The sequence below is a fragment of the Lissotriton helveticus genome, chromosome 1_1 (genome assembly GCF_964261635.1).
Source record: "Lissotriton helveticus chromosome 1_1, aLisHel1.1, whole genome shotgun sequence".
Lineage (NCBI taxonomy): Eukaryota > Metazoa > Chordata > Amphibia > Caudata > Salamandridae > Lissotriton > Lissotriton helveticus.
Window position 1 is genome coordinate 735,635,906 of NC_136057.1, and position 20,057 is coordinate 735,655,962.

General features: G+C 46.1%; 1 protein-coding gene across 5 annotated transcripts in view; it reads left to right on the forward strand.

The window, feature by feature from the left end:
• Window positions 1–20,057, forward strand: part of ATP2B1 (ATPase plasma membrane Ca2+ transporting 1) — a 552,666-nt gene that overhangs the window by 421,951 nt on the left and 110,658 nt on the right. For all 5 annotated transcript variants that reach the window (XM_078674265.1, XM_078674263.1, XM_078674267.1 and 2 more), the window contains exon 16: window positions 10,181–10,372. In XM_078674265.1, coding sequence (XP_078530391.1) covers window positions 10,181–10,372 — 192 coding nt within the window. The remainder of the gene's footprint in view (window positions 1–10,180; window positions 10,373–20,057) is intronic.

Consider the following 20,057-nt stretch of genomic DNA (forward strand, 5'->3'; position numbering starts at 1 on the left):
GAGAGATACAGCTTTACGATTGCCTTCCAACAAGCTGAGGAATCACTAGATGACTTCGCAACGAGGTTAAGAAAACTAGTGACTCACTGTGCATTCGACAAATTTGACAACGAACAGGCCATAAGACTATTGATCATCGCAGGCTGTCAAGTCAAGTCAAGTCAAGTCATAACATTTATATAGCGCGCTACATACCCAGAGGGTTTCAAGGCGCTTAGGAGGGGAGGAGGATTATTTGTCAAATATCCACGTTTTAAGCTGCTTTCTGAACGCTAGGTGATTCTGGGTGAGGCGAAGGTAAGCGGGGAGTGAGTTCCATGTTTTGGCAGCCAGGTATGAGAAGGATCTGCCTCCCATGGTGGTCTTGTTGATGCGAGGTAAAGTGGCGAGGGCTTGGCTGGAAGAGCGAAGTTGGCGGGAGGGGTTGTAAAAGGACAGTCGAGAGTTGAGGCGCTCTGGTCCGATGTCGTAGAGTGATTTGTGTGCGTGGGTAAGCAGTCGGAAAGTAATCCTCTTATTGACGGGTAGCCAGTGGAGGTCTTTAAGGTGACCAGAGATGTGTTCGTTGCGTGGGATGTCTAATATGAGCCTGGCTGAGGCGTTTTGGATTCGTTGTAGTTTCTTCTGGAGTTTTGCGGTAGTACCTGCGTAGAGGGTGTTTCCGTAGTCCAGTCGGCTCGTGATCAGAGCGTGGGTGACTGTTTTCCTTGTTTCGGAGGGGATCCAGCGAAATGTTTTTCTGAGCATGCGAAGAATGTTGAAGCAGGAAGAGGATACGGCGTTGACTTGTCTGTTCATTGAGAGTGAAGAATCCAGGATGATGCCTAGGTTCCGTGCGTGGTCTGTCGGGATGGGTGCTTTTCCGAGGGCTTCCGGCCACCAAGAGTCGTCCCATGCAGAGGGGGATTTACCTAAGATGAGGACTTCTGTTTTGTCTGAGTTCAGTTTCAGACGGCTTTGTTTCATCCATTCGGCGACTTCTTTCATTCCCTCGTGTAGGTTAGTTTTGGCGGTGCTGGGGTCATTGGTGAGAGATAGGATCAGTTGAGTGTCATCCGCGTAAGAGATGATGTTGAGGTGTGTTGGCGGGCGATGGCCGCGAGGGGGCTCATGTATACGTTGAAGAGGGTGGGACTGAGTGAGGATCCTTGTGGTACGCCGCAGATGATCTCAGAGGCCTCGGACTTGAATGGTGGGAGGCGGACTCTCTGGGTTCTTCCGGTGAGGAACGAGGTGATCCAATCCAGTGCCTTTCCTTGGATTCCGATGTTTCTGAGGCGTTGTAAAAGGGTGCTGTGGCAGACTGTGTCGAAGGCTGCGGAGAGGTCGAGGAGGATGAGGGCGACTGTGTCTCCATTGTCCAGTAGAGTTCGAATGTCGTCTGTTGCTGCGATGAGGGCGGTCTCAGTGCTGTGTTTGGCTCGGAAGCCAGATTGTGAGGGGTCGAGTGATTTGTTGGCTTCGAGGAAGGCGGCGAGCTGGTTGTTGACAGCTTTCTCGATGACTTTGGCCGGGAATGGAAGAAGCGAGATGGGGCGGTAGTTTTTGAGTTCGGTGGGGTCTGCTGTTGGTTTTTTCAGAAGGGCGGTGAGTTCAGCGTGTTTCCAGTCTTCTGGGAAGGTAGCGGAGTTGAAGGAGCAGTTGATGACGTCACGGAGGTGCGGAGCTATGACGGAGTCTGCTTTGTTGAAGATGTGGTGAGGGCATGGGTCTGTGGGGGATCCAGAGTGGATGGAATTCATCAGGCGGATGGTGTCTTCAGTGGAGATTGGGTTCCAGGCGTTAAGGGTGTTAATGGGGGGAAGATGGTCAGCTGATGGTAGGGTGGGTTGGCTTCCGGGTTGGTTGTCAAAGCTGTTGTGGATGTCAGCAATCTTGTTGTGGAAAAAAGAGGCTAGGGAATTGCAGAGGGTTTGGGAGGGGGTGATGTCGTTGGAGTTGGCCGAGGGGTTGGAGAATTCCTTGACGATGTTGAAAAGTTCCTTGCTGTTGTGGGCGTTGTTGTCAAGTCGATCTTTGAATGCTGTTTTCTTGGCTTTTCGGATCAGTTGGTGGTGAGTACGGATGGCGCTTTTGAAGGCGTCCTTGTTGCTGGTGGATGGGTCTTTTTTCCAGGCCTTTTCAAGGGAGCGGCACAGTTTCTTGGACTTCTTGAGGTCGTCGTTGAACCATGAGGCCTTCTTGATGCCAGGTTTGTGTTGACGTTTTTTCAGTGGTGCTAAGTTGTCGGCGATGTTGGATAACCAAAGGGTGAGGTTGGAGGCGGCTTCGTTGGCGTTAGAAGAGAGGGCTGGGGAGGTTTGAAGGAGCGATGTGGAGATCTGTTCTGTGGTGATTTTGTTCCAGTTTCTTTGTAGAGTTGGTTGGAGGTGGATGATGGGTTTCGGCTTGTTGTAGGTGAAGTGAACGCAGCTGTGGTCAGTCCAGAGGAGATCCGTAGTGTGGCTGAAGGAGACATGGTTGCTGGAGGTGAAGATGGGGTCGAGAGTGTGACCTGCGATGTGGGTGGGGGAAGTGACCAGTTGTTTAAGTCCGAGGTTGGCGAGGTTGTCCAAGAGGGTGGCGGTGTTGCGGTCGTTGATCTTTTCAAGGTGGAAGTTGAGGTCTCCCAGAAGGATGTAGTCTTTGGAGGGGAGTGCGTGTGGGGTGATGAAGTCCGTGATGTCTTCACTGAATTTTGCGCGGGGTCCTGGTGGTCTGTAGAGGAGGGTGCCTCTGAGTGTGGTCTTGGGGTCGATGTGGATCTGGAAGTGAAGGTGTTCGGAGTTGGCGAGGTTGGCATCAGAGCTGGTTGAGATGCGGATAGTTTTCTTATGGACGATAGCGATTCCACCTCCTGTATGGTCGGTGCGGTCCTTGCGTGTGATCTTATAGTCATCAGGGATAGCGATGGCGATGTCAGGGGCGGAGGAAGCGTTCATCCATGTTTCCGTTAGGAAGGCGATGTCAGGAGAGATGGTGTCTAGTAGGGTCCAAAGGTCAATGGCGTGCCTGTGGACCGAGCGGGTGTTGAGAAGGATGCATTCTAGGTGGTTGGGGTCGGGAATCAGTCTTGTGGTCGTAGCGGGGAAGTTGTCGGTCCCGCTAAATTTGCAGGAGAAGCAGGAGAACGGGCCATGGGTGCGTCCCGGAGCGGCTTGGACGCAGTTGGGGGCGCGACCGGGGTTGAGGGCTAGGAGGGTGGCAGCATCGTAGGTAACGCGGGGGGGCTGGGCAGCGCGAGGGGCAGGGGGTCTGGCGCTGGGCGCGGTCCAGGTGCGGACGGGCGTAGACGGGCTTACCTTTGGCGCACCTTCGGCGAGGCCGAAGCGTGTGGACGCTGCGCGTAGAGGCATTGGCCATAAATGGATAGTGGAGGGGGCGGAGTGTGGTAGGGTCAGCTGGGAGGCGGGGAGCGGGGAGGAGCCACGGGCTAAAGTAAATAAACAGTAAGATGGCCGCTCGCTCTCGAAAAATCGAAACTGGGGCAGAGCTGGGTATCGAGTTCGAGTGAGGTTCCTTAATAAAGTGAATGGACACGCTTCTTAGCCGCGCTACAATGCCAGGAATGCAAGCAAACCAAATGCCAAGGAGAACGACAGCGCGCGCATACACAGCAATACAAACAGCGCTATGAAATTGACCACAACGATACCAAGCGCTATGGAATGCACAGTGCGCTATGTCAAGGCAGGCAGGCAGCAGGTCCCAGGACAGGCAGGCAGCTGGGAGAGAAGACTCCGAGGCGCAAGCCGAGTGCAGGGCGAGCGACCACAATGGAGGGAATCCAGGTGGTCACAGAGGAGGAGAGGACGGGGCGATAGTAGACTATCCGTGTGTGGGAGGGTCAGCTGGGAGGCGGGGAGCGGGGAGGAGCCACGGGCTAAAGTAAATAAACAGTAAGATGGCCGCTCGCTCTCGAAAAATCGAAACTGGGGCAGAGCTGGGTATCGAGTTCGAGTGAGGTTCCTTAATAAAGTGAATGGACACGCTTCTTAGCCGCGCTACAATGCCAGGAATGCAAGCAAACCAAATGCCAAGGAGAACGACAGCGCGCGCATACACAGCAATACAAACAGCGCTATGAAATTGACCACAACGATACCAAGCGCTATGGAATGCACAGTGCGCTATGTCAAGGCAGGCAGGCAGCAGGTCCCAGGACAGGCAGGCAGCTGGGAGAGAAGACTCCGAGGCGCAAGCCGAGTGCAGGGCGAGCGACCACAATGGAGGGAATCCAGGTGGTCACAGAGGAGGAGAGGACGGGGCGATAGTAGACTATCCGTGTGTGGGAGGGTCAGCTGGGAGGCGGGGAGCGGGGAGGAGCCACGGGCTAAAGTAAATAAACAGTAAGATGGCCGCTCGCTCTCGAAAAATCGAAACTGGGGCAGAGCTGGGTATCGAGTTCGAGTGAGGTTCCTTAATAAAGTGAATGGACACGCTTCTTAGCCGCGCTACAATGCCAGGAATGCAAGCAAACCAAATGCCAAGGAGAACGACAGCGCGCGCATACACAGCAATACAAACAGCGCTATGAAATTGACCACAACGATACCAAGCGCTATGGAATGCACAGTGCGCTATGTCAAGGCAGGCAGGCAGCAGGTCCCAGGACAGGCAGGCAGCTGGGAGAGAAGACTCCGAGGCGCAAGCCGAGTGCAGGGCGAGCGACCACAATGGAGGGAATCCAGGTGGTCACAGAGGAGGAGAGGACGGGGCGATAGTAGACTATCCGTGTGTGGGAGGGTCAGCTGGGAGGCGGGGAGCGGGGAGGAGCCACGGGCTAAAGTAAATAAACAGTAAGATGGCCGCTCGCTCTCGAAAAATCGAAACTGGGGCAGAGCTGGGTATCGAGTTCGAGTGAGGTTCCTTAATAAAGTGAATGGACACGCTTCTTAGCCGCGCTACAATGCCAGGAATGCAAGCAAACCAAATGCCAAGGAGAACGACAGCGCGCGCATACACAGCAATACAAACAGCGCTATGAAATTGACCACAACGATACCAAGCGCTATGGAATGCACAGTGCGCTATGTCAAGGCAGGCAGGCAGCAGGTCCCAGGACAGGCAGGCAGCTGGGAGAGAAGACTCCGAGGCGCAAGCCGAGTGCAGGGCGAGCGACCACAATGGAGGGAATCCAGGTGGTCACAGAGGAGGAGAGGACGGGGCGATAGTAGACTATCCGTGTGTGGGAGGGTCAGCTGGGAGGCGGGGAGCGGGGAGGAGCCACGGGCTAAAGTAAATAAACAGTAAGATGGCCGCTCGCTCTCGAAAAATCGAAACTGGGGCAGAGCTGGGTATCGAGTTCGAGTGAGGTTCCTTAATAAAGTGAATGGACACGCTTCTTAGCCGCGCTACAATGCCAGGAATGCAAGCAAACCAAATGCCAAGGAGAACGACAGCGCGCGCATACACAGCAATACAAACAGCGCTATGAAATTGACCACAACGATACCAAGCGCTATGGAATGCACAGTGCGCTATGTCAAGGCAGGCAGGCAGCATGTCGGGACATAGAATTCCGAACAAGAATACTGAAAGAACCAATAACATTAGAGCATCCTCGCACTAGGGAGGGCAGAGGCACGAGCAACAGCACACGCGAAAGAAATGGAGCGTGGCAAAGGAAGAGGTGGAGAACAAATTAATAGGATAGCGAGCAACAACAACAAAACAGGAAACTGGAGACAAGACAGAAGCGGCCAGACGGGGAGGAAGCAACAAGAAGGAACGTGCTACAGATGCGGACTAGAGTTCCCACACCGAGGTGGCCCATGCCCAGCATTTGGCCAGACGTGCCGAAAATGCAACGGACGAGATCATTATGCAAGTGTATGTCAAGGGGCGCAGTTTAGAAAGGACCGTGGAAGAACAGGTAGAGGGAGGATGTCGACGCGCAGACACATCAGACACGTCGAGACAGGAGTGAGGAGCTCGTCTGCAGAATCCGAGGACGAGGAAAGAGAAGAAAAACCGGAGCGGCTATACCTCATGACAGAGGTCAACACAGACTCAGAAGATGATGAAGAAGAGCGTGACGAAGTAATATGCCTGGTGGACAAAAAGAAAATAAAGAAAACTGAGTCCGTCACAATAAAAGTGGGGTCACACGATACCACGTTTGTGTTGGACAGTGGCACAACGTGCAATATCATGTGCGTCTCTGAATACGAGAAGATGAAAGTAAAGGCGACCCTGAAGCCGTCTAGAGTGAAAGTATTCACATGGGGGGCAAAGAGACCAGTGATCAACTTGGGGAAATTTAAGGAGGAATTAAGATACAAGGATCAAAGACTAACGGAACAGATACACGTGCTCCAAGGAGACATCCCAGCGCCATGTTTGTTGAGCAACGTCACGGCACAAGTAATGGGGCTGATGGAAATGACATATCAGATATCGGAAAGAAAAACAAACATTCTAAAAGAATACCCCAAACTGATAGAAGGTTTAGGAAAGCTGAAAGGACGGCAAATAACGCTGCACATAGATGAAACGATAAGACCAGTCGCGCAACATCACAGAAGGGTGCCCATACACCTACAGCCACAAGTCGAGGAAGAGCTGGAGGCCTTACTAAGACAGGACATCATAGAACGAGCAGATGGACCGACACCATGGGTGTCACCAATCGTGGCCGTCCCAAAGAAGGACAAGTCAAAGATAAGAATATGCGTGGACATGAGGATCCCTAACAAGGCAATTGAGCGGGAGCGACACCCTGGCCCACATCTAGATGACATGATTAGCTGCCTCACAGGCACGAGAAAATTTTCGAAACTGGACCTATGTAAGGGGTACCACCAACTGGAACTAGACCCCCAGTCGCGATACATCACGACGTTCTCCACCCACCTCGGACTATTTAGGTACAAACGACTGAGCTTCGGGATCTCGTCGGCTGCAGAAATATTTCAGGAGACGATTCGTCAAGTCATCAGGCCGGTCAAGAACAGTTTGAACTACAGTGATGATATCCTGGTGTTCGGCAAGTCGGATAAAGAACATGACACGGCTTTGAGGGAGGTATGCTCACACCTAGAGGAAGCAGGTTTAACGCTGAACGAAGAAAAATGCAAACTGGGGCGGAACGAGCTCGTGTTATTCGGTCACATATTTTCCAAAAAAGGCATGCGGCCAGATTGCAGCAAGGTAGAGACATTAGAAAAAGCAAAGAAGCCCACGGACGTGGCAGAAGTGAGATCGTTTCTAGGGCTGGCAAGTTACTGTGCACGCTACATTAAAGACTTCGCCACCGTCAGCGCGCCACTGAGAGAGCTGACGAAACAAGGACAAAAGTTTCAGTGGACCAGCGAGTGTGACAAAGGGTTTGAAGAGATAAGAAAAGCGGTGACAGCAGTAGATCACTTGGCCTACTTTGACCCGAAGCTATGCACAGAGCTGACAGTGGATGCAAGCCCCGTGGGGCTGGGAGCGATTTTAGCACAACATCAGCCCGGGAGAGATTCCCCAAGACACATCGTTGCGTATGGGAGCAAGAGTTTGACCGACGTTGAAAGGGGATATTCACAACCCGAAAAAGAGAGCCTGGCGGTGGTGTGGGCCTGTGAACATTACCACATGTTCGTGTACGGGAAACCGTTCACAATCGTGACCGACCATCAGGCCTTGATAACAATCTATGGCAACCCGAACGCTAAGATACCGCCAAGAATAGAAAGGTGGGGAATCAGGCTCATGGACTACAATTTCAAAATTATCCACAAGCCAGGAAAAGAACAAAACCCAGCAGACTATGTGTCAAGACACCCCCTGCCGCAAAAGTCACGAGCGACCACAATGGCAGAAGAATACTTGAACTTCGCACTGAAACTGAGTACACCGGCGACAATAACAGAGAGTGAACTAAAGGAAGAAACAAAACAGGACGCCACCATGCAGGAGGCAATGAGAATCAACAGGGCGCAACGATGGAGACACGTAAACAATAACATGTGCGTAGGAAAAGGAATAGACAGAGAAGAACTGCTGGCCTTCAAAAGAATAAATGAGGAGCTGTCCGAATGCGAAAACGGGACAATAATGAGAGGCACCAGAATAGTGATGCCCCAAAAGCTGAGAAAAAGAACAGTGGACTTGGCACACGAATCACACCGAGGCATGGTGGCCACGAAAAAGATGCTCCGGGAAAAAGTGTGGTTCACGGGACTCGATAACATGGTGGAAGAGATGGTGACAAAATGCCACGTATGTCAAATAACAGGACCGCTGTCAAAACCAGAACCCTTGCAAATGTCCCTGCTACCACAGGCGGTGTGGACCGAGCTGGCAGCTGACTTCTACGGGCCGCTAGAAACAGGAAACTATTTTCTGGTTGTGATAGACGAGTACTCAAGATTTCCCCTAGTAAAGACAGTGTCGTCAACATCGGCGAACGCAACGTTACCAGTGCTAGATGACATTTTTGCAGCATGGGGCTCGCCACAGACATTGAAAACGGACAATGGCCCACCCTTCTCAGGCGAAGAATTTAAAAGATTTATGGCGTACCAGGCATACGTCACAGACGAATAACGACGCTGTGGCCACAAGCGAATGGGATGGCTGAGCGGTTCATGGGGACCATCAAAAAGGCGGTACAGAGAGCAAAAGTGACTCAAATCTCGATCGGAGCAAGCCTGTGCCAGGTACTAAGGGACTATCGGAACACACCACACAGTTCCACAGGAAAGTGCCCGGCTGAACTGGTACTAGGGCGAGTGAGCAGAACAAGACTGCCACAGATGAAAGAAGAAAAAAAGCAGAGCAGAAAGAAATAGCTATCAGAGACAAGGGACAGAAAGCAAAAATGAAAGAATACGCCGATCAAAAACGACATGCCACGCCTCACATGTTAGAGGAAGGGGACATGGTGTTTATGAAACAGCGGCAGGTGAGGAAGTCAGACAGCGCGTTTGCAAAAGATCCGCTAAAGGTGGTGAAAGTGAACGGGCCCATGATCACGGCTGCTGCTGGCCAACACCAGGTCGCAAGAAACAGCTCCCACTTTAAAGAGGTGAAAACGAAGAAGGAGACGCGCCAAAAGAACGAACCAACCAGAGAGATGTGCAGGAAGATCCAGCACCCACCGTCGAGAACAGCGACCAAATCTCTCTCCTCTCTCTCTCTCTCTCTCTCTCTCTCTCTCTCCCTCATCTCTCTCTCTCTCTCTCCTCTCTCTCTCCTCCTCACTCGTCTCTCTCTCTCTCTCTCTCTCTCTCTCTCTCTCTCTCTCTCTCTCTCTCTCTCTCTCTCTTCTCTCTCTCTCGCTCTCTCTCTCTCTCTCTCTCTCTCTCTCTCTCTCTCTCTCTCTCTCTCTCTCTCTCTCTCTTCTCTCTCTCTCTCTCTCTCTCTCTCTCTCTCTCTCTCTCTCTCTCTCTCTCTCTCTCTCTCCTCTCTCCCTCTCTCCTCTCTCTCTCTCTCTCTCTCTCTCTCTCTCTCTCTCTCTCTCTCTCTCTCTCTCTCTCTCTCTCTCTCTCTCTCTCTCTCTCTCTCCTCTCTCTCTCTCTCTCTCCTCTCCCCTTCCCCCCTTCCCCTCCCCCCCCCCAGGGGGGAGATGTCGTGCCCACAGGATGGCACTAGGAGCCAGGGTCAGGGGAACAAGGACACCACAATCCGGTCAAGGGGCAGAGGTCAGGGGGTTCAGGAGCTCACCCAAATGATACAACAATACCGCCTGCATTCCAATAAAGAATACTATAGATCATCATACCGTTTCCTGTGTGCTCTGTGACCCGAACGACGCGACAAGGACACACTTTCATTTTAGGGCACGGGGAGATTAAGTGATTTGCCCAGAATCACAGGAGGTTTTGAGCTTTGACGTTTGTGAGCTTTGCAGGCCGTTTGTCGCAGCATACCAAAAAAATCAAGCTGTGGGCACGAGGTAAGCTCCTGTGTGCCGACTTTGATTTAAGAAATTAAAATATTCCTGTTTTCGTACTAGAAACATGGTATTTTTTTCCTGTATGGTGATGACCCTTTCAAGGTAGTGTAGAATATGTCAAAGGCTCGTCCACCTCACAAAGGCAGCGAATTGTTGGGCTTATTGTTATGATTGGACTTGCTATTGTGCTTATTAAATCGTAAATTGTCACTAGAAGCCAGGAAGCCTAAATAGTCTCGTTTTTGTTTTAATCGAAGATATTTCACATTGGTTACTATTATGTCCGTGTTAAACGTTTCTTTTCCTCTTTTTCAGGGCATTGCTGGGACTGATGTCGCGAAGGAAGCCTCTGACATCATTCTTACTGATGACAACTTCTCCAGCATTGTTAAAGCGGTTATGTGGGGACGAAATGTATATGATAGTATTTCCAAGTTCCTTCAGTTCCAGCTTACCGTCAACGTAGTTGCAGTTATTGTTGCTTTCACCGGGGCATGCATTACTCAAGTAAGTCATCTTTTATTACATTTTTCTACTTTCATTGCGCTTAACAACTGCTACGTACCCCAGTTGCATATTTTGTAATCACATTTTATTGTTTAAGGTTCTTTCCTAGGTCAGATTTAGTTTGTTTATCAGCTATTTGCTGTAGACATCCAGGTGTTTATATTCTTACCCTTCCATCCTCCAATGATCTACAAGTCGGTAGTTGCCTCTGTTCATCACTAGATGGCACTGCCGTTCCTCATTCTGAACACATCCAAACTAGATATTGTCAACATCCCAACAACCAAAGAACTAAGACACGGCATACCGTCTTTTATGTCTTTGTTTCCTGTTAAGTTTTCTGCATCCTCTCTGCTAGAAACATGGAGTCTACCTAGACATTTACTTGTCATTCCACATTCATCATCGAATGTCCTATTCCTGCCTGTCACAGTACACACTCAGGAAGAGAACTTTAGTTTCCCCCAATTATGAACTACTGTGACAACTTCCTTATTAGCCTCTCGTGCTATTCTTGCCCACATCCGGGAACGAGCTGCTGCGCCATCCGCACTGTTATTTCAGAAATGTTCAAGATAGATTACAGAGTCCAAGATGCCCGCGTATAAATATCGAATTGTAATATTTAAACTGATCTAAGAGTCCTTACCTACTCACCCGTGGCTGCTGTTTTTGGGAAGTATACAGTTTGTAGTTTGTGCGTAGGTAATAGATAGATGCAACAACCAATTCCAACCGCAAAGTCCATCAGTAGCAGTGTAGGCAGGTCTCTTCGATCCAGAAAAAGAACAGAGATTTGCCTTTTTAGATCCCCCACTGTGAAATGTATTCCCTGAGGCCTGAAACAAATAACTTGGCATGATATAGTGCTTAGCGTCACATTTGTATATATGTGCAAACCCATCCCCTGGAAACAATATACACACAGAGTATTTTGCAATACAGGTTATTTATTACGAAACATCAGCTCATACATCTTCTGTTTCAGAATGATTTTAGTTATCTTAATCTCAGAATTCATCATTAAAAAAAGTACATTAAAAATACCAAAAGCATTTTGTTACACATCCCTACTTCCCATAATAGGTTAGTCTATTTCCTAATTAACACTTATATATATTATATATATATATATATATATATATATATATATATATATGTATATATATATATATATATATATATTCACTGAAAAAACCATAGGTTATAGACCATATATAGTTAGGAATTAGCATTTAAAAACTTATTTTACTCCCACAAAACCATTGAAATTCCATATATAGTTAGTTGTACTAACTACATATCGCGCACCCGCAATCCACTGCTGATGATGTCACATATTACATCATTCATGACATGGTCAGTGACATCACTGATGACATCTCAAATGACATCACTGATGACATCACTGATGACAACATCCAGTGGCTGTATGTTTCTGTAAAGTTAAAATATGTCTTATATATTGAAGAATGAGTGGATGTATAAGTGTCTGGATGATGTATTTAGTAGGTGCATGACTGACTGTATAAGTGAGTGATTAAATGTGTCTCACTGAGTGCATGGGTTAGTGACTAAACTGTTTTAAATTGTGCACCATTGTGTCTGTTGTTTTGTAATCTGATGCAATTGTTGATCATTAGCTATATGACTAACTATATGGGTTATTGATTAGTTGGCCAAGTATTTGTATGGGAGACTGAGTGTGTGTGTGGGTGTCTGGGAGGTGTATGACTCTGTGCATAGATGTGTGAGCAGTTGATTCACTAGATGTATGGGTTCAAAAGTGCATGTGGAAACAGCTGTATGGGCGGTTTACTGTGTGCATGAGTGTATTGGTGAGTGAATGGATATCTCAGTGCTACATGTCAAAGTAAGTACATATGTAAAACACAGTACATGTGGTAGTTGACATATATAAATAACTGTGCATAAGAGCCAGTGAATGTGTGAGTGGCTGTATGGATTATTGTGAACTTGTATCAGGGATTGTATAACAGAGTAAATATGTGTTATTATATGTTTCAATAAGTAAGGTGTGTTTAACTATATAGTTGAGGAAATGGAGGTGTGATTGATTCTTTGCAAGACTGATTAGGTGTGTGAGTAACTCCATGGATGAGTGACAGTCTGTGAGTGTCTGTTTACACTGAGTGTATCTAAGGTTATATTAGAGTCTGAAGAGGTTCATCGTATCATCACATGAATGATGTGATCAGTAATGTCAAATGAGATGTCATCAGTGATGTCATCAGTGATGTCATTTGAGATGTCATCAGTGATGTCATCAGTGATGTCACTGACCATGTCATGAATGATGTAATATGTGACATCATCAGCAGTGGATTGCGGGTGCGCGATATGTAGTTAGTACAACTAACTATATATGGAATTTCAATGGTTTTGTGTGAGTAAAATAAGGTTTTTTAAATGCTAATTCCTAACTATATATGGTCTATAACCTATGGTTTTTTCAGTGAATTTTCAAGGTTTTGTAAATGCTAATTCCTAACTATATATGGTCTATAACCTATGGTTTTTTCAGTGAATTTCATAGGTTTTTTAATAGCAAATCTTTATAAAAATAATACATTTTAAATCGAATTTTATATTCTATAATTTTTTTATTTTTTTTTATATTATTTTTGGTGCGCTCCCGGGGCGCGGACAGGTGAACGCACGGGTAAGCGCAATCTTGCGGCGCGCCCCGGTGCGCGTCCCGGAAGCGCTATTGCCGCGAACGAAAACAACATTGTGACGTATCGCGTAGCTGCCACGCCTTGCGTCATAAGACACGTATCGCGTAGCCGCGAGATGCGTCTTATGACGCACCGCGTAAGCGCACCCGGAAGCGCATACGATCGCGCAACGTAAGCGCCCCGATGCGCTTACGATACACGCCCGGGACGCGCCCCGGGGCGCGTAGCGTAAGCGCGTCAAACCATGTGACTTTAAAATAACACTTTTCATTGGTTCAGAACTTTTTTTTTTTCCAAATTGTGTGAAACCCACCCATTTCTCTCACTATTGCTTTGTACTTGGAGAGAGCAAGAGCTGTTCTGTCTACTCTATCTCCTACTTTTCTGATCTCCAGCAATGGCTGCAAGAGAGTCATCCAGCAGTGATTCAGATGGATTTTTAGATGAGGACCCTCCTCAGCAAAAGAAAAAAAAACATTTCATCTGGAAATTTTACGACATCCCTGAAGGACAGAAAAAAGTAAACGCTCCCAAAGTAACCTGCAAAATATGTGGGAGTAGTTTATCCAGAGGCAATCCTCTGAAAAAATATAGTTTTGGGAATGCTAATTTGATCAGGCATGTGAAAAGAAGACACCCTAACAACTTTGCCAGGGAGAGTGTCAGAGAGCTGGCACAGAATGTACCAACAGATGGCGGCAGCACCTCCACTGGTGGAGCAACACCTTCGGGACCACCCCGTGGAAGAATGGTCCCTAACATTCAGCCGGTGTTTGCAGGCATCAAATTTTTGTGCACGGAGTGTGACGAACTGCTCTGCTATGGGGCGCAGAGTGTTGAACTCATTGCCCTAAAGAAACAGCAACACCGCTGCTCTTCCAGTCCCTAAATTTTCTAATTTTTTTGCTCCTGTTGAGCAGTTTTGGAATCCTTGTTTTTGTTTTTCCCTTGACAAAAATCCAAAAAAAATATAAAATTGTTTTAAAAAGTCTAAAAAAAAATATAAAACAACAAAAACAAAAAAATATATATAAAACAAAATAAAAAAAAAAGTTATTTTCAGAACTACCTCCAATTTATAAAAAGAAGCTTTTTTTTTTTTTTTTTAAAGTCTGTCATTTTTAATCTCCATGGTACGCTTCCCCGTACGCTCCCCGGTACGCCACCTCTTGTGTCTCAATCCTACCGAGACACAAGATGGCGGCCGCTGCGGACTGTTTCGAATGTTTACAGACACCCGAGAACCAATCAGCTTGCCATGTGCAAGTCGCGTGGCGCGCCTGGAGCGCTCCCCGGTACGCGTACCGGGCGCGGCTCTAGATATATATATCTTTTTTTAAACCTAATTTACTCAAAATTCACAGGACCACATATCTTGAGACCTAGCAAAGTCACATCGGGCAAACAATATCTACAATTTTGCCAAGTTTCGTGGAAATCCATTCAGCCGTTCGAGCTAAAAGTGAGGCCAACCGCCCTATGGAAAATTGCATGGCAAAAACACGTTTTGGGACCCCCCTTTTTTCTCGGCCCCCCCTTGACGACCCCCCCCAAATTTTCAGGGGCTGCTCAGAAACAAAATGTTCCATTTTCCTGAAAATTTCAGCCAATTCCGTCCACAAACGCCAAAGTTATTAGACATAGAATTTTCAAAAATCCCATAGAGAAAAAATCCTAACTATATATACCTACTGGCGACCGCCAGTAGGTAATATATATATATATATATATATATATATATATATATATATATATATATATATATATATATATATATATATATATATATATATATATATATATATATATATATATATATATATATATATATATATATATATAGTTAGCTTCATAATTAGGTGGTCTGAGCCATTACAATGTCTCCAGGATAAATGTCCTGCATACCTTACAGAGCTGTTGGTCTTTAGTTGGATGTCAGCTCTCCGGCAGGTCCCCTCTCCGCCGTAACAGTGTGTGCGTCTCACCCCCTAGAGATTCACCTCTCTGTATACGCTTCCCTTCAGTGGTGCTCTATGGAGAAAGGGTGGGCTTCTCTCTGTACATCCTCTCATACCATCGCTCTGCCATAGTAGAAGGACAATGACTGTTAATGGAGCTACGGGCAGCTGGCAGACGTTTCAGAGCCACCTGGAGCGCTATGCAAATGTCGCGTTTCTTCCAAAACGTGTCTGCGCAAGGCACAGTGGCCTTGTAACATTGTAACATTGTTCTGCAGCTTTCAGAAAATTAGTAGCTCTGAAATACAGCAGTCTTGCAGTTCGCGATAAGGAAAATAAACTTTTCTATTTTGTTTGCACGAATAGTTGTGAAAGTAAAGTTTATCTTAGTCATGAGCGAGTGGGGAGAAATGGCATAACTATTATGGCCTGTCGATGTGAATTGACGTTCCCATGTTATGTTGATAACATGTCTCCTTACATTAATGTACGCACAATGATTTCCTACTGTGAAGATATATGTACTGCCGCAAAACTTTCAATAAAGTTGGTTAAAAAAAAAGGTTTATCTTAAAATGGTGATTGCGCACACCCATTGGTGTTTAATTCAGAATATTGGTTTTCTAGATCCTAAGCCTGTCGCACACATACTCTAAAAGAGATGGTGCATCCATGTTTGCATAGAGTCAGGCCTGGCTTGTGTTTACAGAAGTAAAATCCATGCCACACATTACCATATTGGCCTTTTTTCTCATTTCTATTCATGTGAGCTAAGTTTACTGCTGGCTTCACGTTGTGTTTCTCTGACTTTCAATAGTTATTTGACTACTAATTGAGCATCTTCCACATGTGCAGGGGAAGTCTTTCTAAATTATAAAATCTGACCCACTCATCCTATTGGTCTTGGCAACATCGATTTAAATAGGTCATTTCTGCTTTGAGAGAGCCTGGCTGCATGGGAAACGGGTATATAGGATATCTGGAGCTTGGAATGCCCTTTGAATGTAACTTTAGAGATTCCTTAATTTCACTCCAACACACCTTCAGTGAAATTGAAGCTCCACAATGACTCTAAAGGTTAGCACCAAAAAAGTACAGATTTAAGTAATATTACGGAGAAGGCTTGCTGAGAAGGTAGGCCAAGTCTCCGCAGCGACTCCATCAGAACCTGTTTACTCTCATAGCACTAGATTGGGGGAAATGGTTTGAAGATGTAGAACAGTCTTTGGATAGTCGTACAGGATCAAGGCCTGGCCAGAATACTTAATGGGGATTGAATAATCTAGAAATGACCCTTCACTAGTATTTAAGTGCACGAGTCCACAACAGAAAGAGGGAAAGGGAGTTAAGATGATGCCAGGTGAATAACCCTGCAGTGACGAAGGAAAAGATATGGATGTGTTTTTTGCTCTTGCAAACTTACAAGTTTGCTCTTACAACCAAGTTTTCCGATGTGGAAAAACATATTTCCACAGCCATGACTGGGCCAACCCCAAAGGTGACTCAGACCACAGCGGTGATGAGGGGTACCCAGAGGTATGAAAAATTCAAGGCTGACAAAAGGAAAAAAACACCAAAAATAGCATATGACCAGCCAGTTGGAATTTGCAAGTGGCCATATAGGTTCCAAATGTAACTAATACTATGGGGGCGACTGTCCCATCACTTCTGACTCCTGAGTTTCAGCGAGAGAGAGAAAAAAAGTCAGGCTAAGCACTGAGCATCTGGCTTTTCTTTAATGGCAGGAGGTTGCCCACAGTTCCTGACTGTAAGCCAGGCCCAGCGCCTAACCGCGATTTGAAAATAAGTGCGTGCAAGCTAAAAAATTTAATTGACTGAGAAAAGCCCAACATTTAAAAGTGAGTAATGGTTCGGCTCAAACAAGATATACTACTGAAATTCACCTGTTATGGTAATTAATACACAAAACTCGCACCATACCCTTTCCCACCAGCCATGCACAAAATACCATATTACCAACGGCTCGGTAATAGATGAGCTATCAAGGAAACAACATGGTTGGCGGGTCATGTTGTGTGTATTGCTAACCAGAACTGGCGAATTTTGGTCGTGTCCTGTTTAAGCCAGAACCATAACTCTTTTTTTAAAACCGTTTTTCACTGCATGTGTAATATGTATGCAACATTTGTATCAGTAGATCACATCCTTTGCACATTTATGCCATCTAGAATTTACATTACAGGAAGTTTGGTATCAAGGTGATTTGTGATATCTACCCTTGAAACCCAAAATTCACTTGGACCCATACTTGGCCTCAGATTGTTTTTTCCAACATCTGCTTCAGAAGTGTCCTCAAAGGCTCCATTCTTTTAGATTGCACTTCATCACCAGTGGACTGGGGCATTGTTGGAAAAAAAGACTTACAAGTACAGAAGTTCAAGCTATTGCTCAGGACGACTGTTGATGGTTTAAGGGCAGAATTGTCAGCTTCATCTCACAATTGTCAACCTCTTAAGCATCAAAACAATGGGAGGTCATTTGAGAATGACTGGTTTGGGGGCACGAAGGACACACTCTTTAATTTGTGCCCATCTTGTAAGCGTAGATTCCTGTGGTCGGACCAACATGATTTGGTAACCTCTGCTTACAGAGGAATCGCAATAAAGAGGTGTTCTGTTTATAACACTGTTAGATCCGAGGCAACTGTCAGACGTGTAAGTTACTAAATGTAAGTACATTACACTGAAATACAACGCTAAGACTCTCCAGAGTCTGTCAGCAACAGTGCTGAAGACTTTAAAAGAGTCGACTCCGATCAAAATATCCGGTGCCCATCACTTTGCACGGAAGTCACACAGGAGCAGATTGCTACTTATATCCCCTCCGAATACACCGATCCGGGGGAACGATCTCCCAGTCCCTCCACAAAACCCACAGCGAAGACCAAGGCAGCACCTCTGGTTTCCACTCAAACCAAGCAGGGCATCCCATTCAATAAGGATCCTTCCTCAGGGTCTGGATTTCCAACAAAGAATGGCAGTGAGAGCCCTATGACCTGTACAAGAAACCACCTCAAAAAAATTATCCACTATCGGCAATACGCATAACAGTCAACACTGTTTGGCACCTGGCACCAAGTAGCCCGGCTATGAAGCAGAGCGGATGTGACTCCTTTGACTCAGACAGGTTTTCAAGTTGATCACTCCCTCCGTGACCCTCCCACTTCCTATATAAGGCAGGTAACATCCTGATAACATGCACCACATAATACACCTTGATTCCCAAAGTGGGCATATCATAGTACAACTCACTTATTAAACTTGTGGTTCCACAGAGAAAAGGAAACTGACGTTTGAGGAGGAAATAGCAGAAGAATTAAAGGCTTGTTCAATTTTAAAAATATAGTCCCACCCTGTGGTCATTACCTTTCCACATTTGTGATTAAATGTTCAAGCAGATTCTGACCAAGACTCAAAACCTGACACATTGCCAGCAATGATGACCTCAATTATCAGGAGGAAGCATGGCAGGATTACAGAATGGATCCTAAGGATGAAGTTTCCGTGGAAGTATATTGCATAAATGTCTCCTCTCACCACCAGATGACACTCTTTGTCATTGCCTTAGCAGCAGCACATCATGAAGTGGTCCTACTTATGGAAGAGGATGACTTCCTATTTGAAACCCTTTATAAACTGAGCTTGTAGCCCAGTTCCTTCTAATGCTTAAAACCATCTTAATATTTTCCAAAGACCAGTTTAAGGAACCTCTTAAGGCTCTGATTTTCACCCTCCGGATTCAAAAACAAATTGAAGCCTGCACTACTGTAGCACTTAGACAGGCCAGTGGAGATGGACCTCCTCCTGACAAAGAAAGTATGAAAATAGATATTTTAGTTAACACTGCTATGGAGCTGCCACATAAAGGTGCAACTCGAACGCCGTTGGGATGATTTGTTGATGCATCTCCATAATGCATAAAGGAAAAGAGCTAGCAACATTGCTTTAGAGGGCATTATTAGTTTTAACACACACAGTTGATGCATGTTAAATGCAGTGGGCACTGTCTTGCTCTGATGCCTTGTCTAGTTGAGGGTATCTGAGTTTCATCCAGAGGTACAACTACGCTTTTGTTTGCCATTTGACCCGGATCATCTGTTCAGGCTTTAAGTAGTTGAGATGCTCAAAGATATTTGACGCAGACCCAGGCAAAGCAATAGATATATCTTATCAACTAACTAAACCCGGTTTTAAGAGGCCAGAATTCCCATATATACAAAACTGCATCTGGCATAAGATCACAATACCGCCCCCCACACTTGTGGAAATGGGAGAGGTGTAGGTAGAGCAGTGAGTTGGCCAAAGTAGAGGCACCTCTGCCACTAACCAATGACAATGGCCATCTGGTCCTCTCCTCAACCATCTAACGCCTGTTTCAGAAAGACTGAGGTTCTTGTACCTGCCTCAGTGGCAAGTATAACCCCTTCGAATCAGTGGACACAGGGGAGCAGAGGTGTTAAAACTACAGTTGCCAACACTGAAAATAAAAACTAAACTTACTGGTATTTTACCGCCTTGAATTAGTGGGTGCTCTACTTCATTACCCAATGATGATAGTCTCTTAAGTGGTTTGGTAAAGTCTATGAAGACATTATCCTCTAACCATTCTAATAAATGTTGACATATGATTACGTGCATTTTAGCAGATTTTGCATTTTTAGCAGGCTGAGACAATTTTATAATAAACGTTTTTGCTTATAACAAATGCCTAAATGCAGACATCCTCACATTAGGTTGAGTTTCAAATTATTTTATAGTGTTTCAAAAATTTTCTTTGAATTTTCGACTTGAATATGCTGTTTTTTTTAAATTGATATGGTATTAATTGACCGTCAAAGATTTATAGCCATAATAATAATACTAACTCGAATGCCACCATACACTTCATCTTTGAGGAACTACAGCTTTTAATTAAAAAAGGACCTATAACAATAGTGCTCAACTGCCAGAAAGGCAAAGAAGAATAATGGTAGCAAAACCTGGAACAAACTTAAAGTGGGGCTTGCCA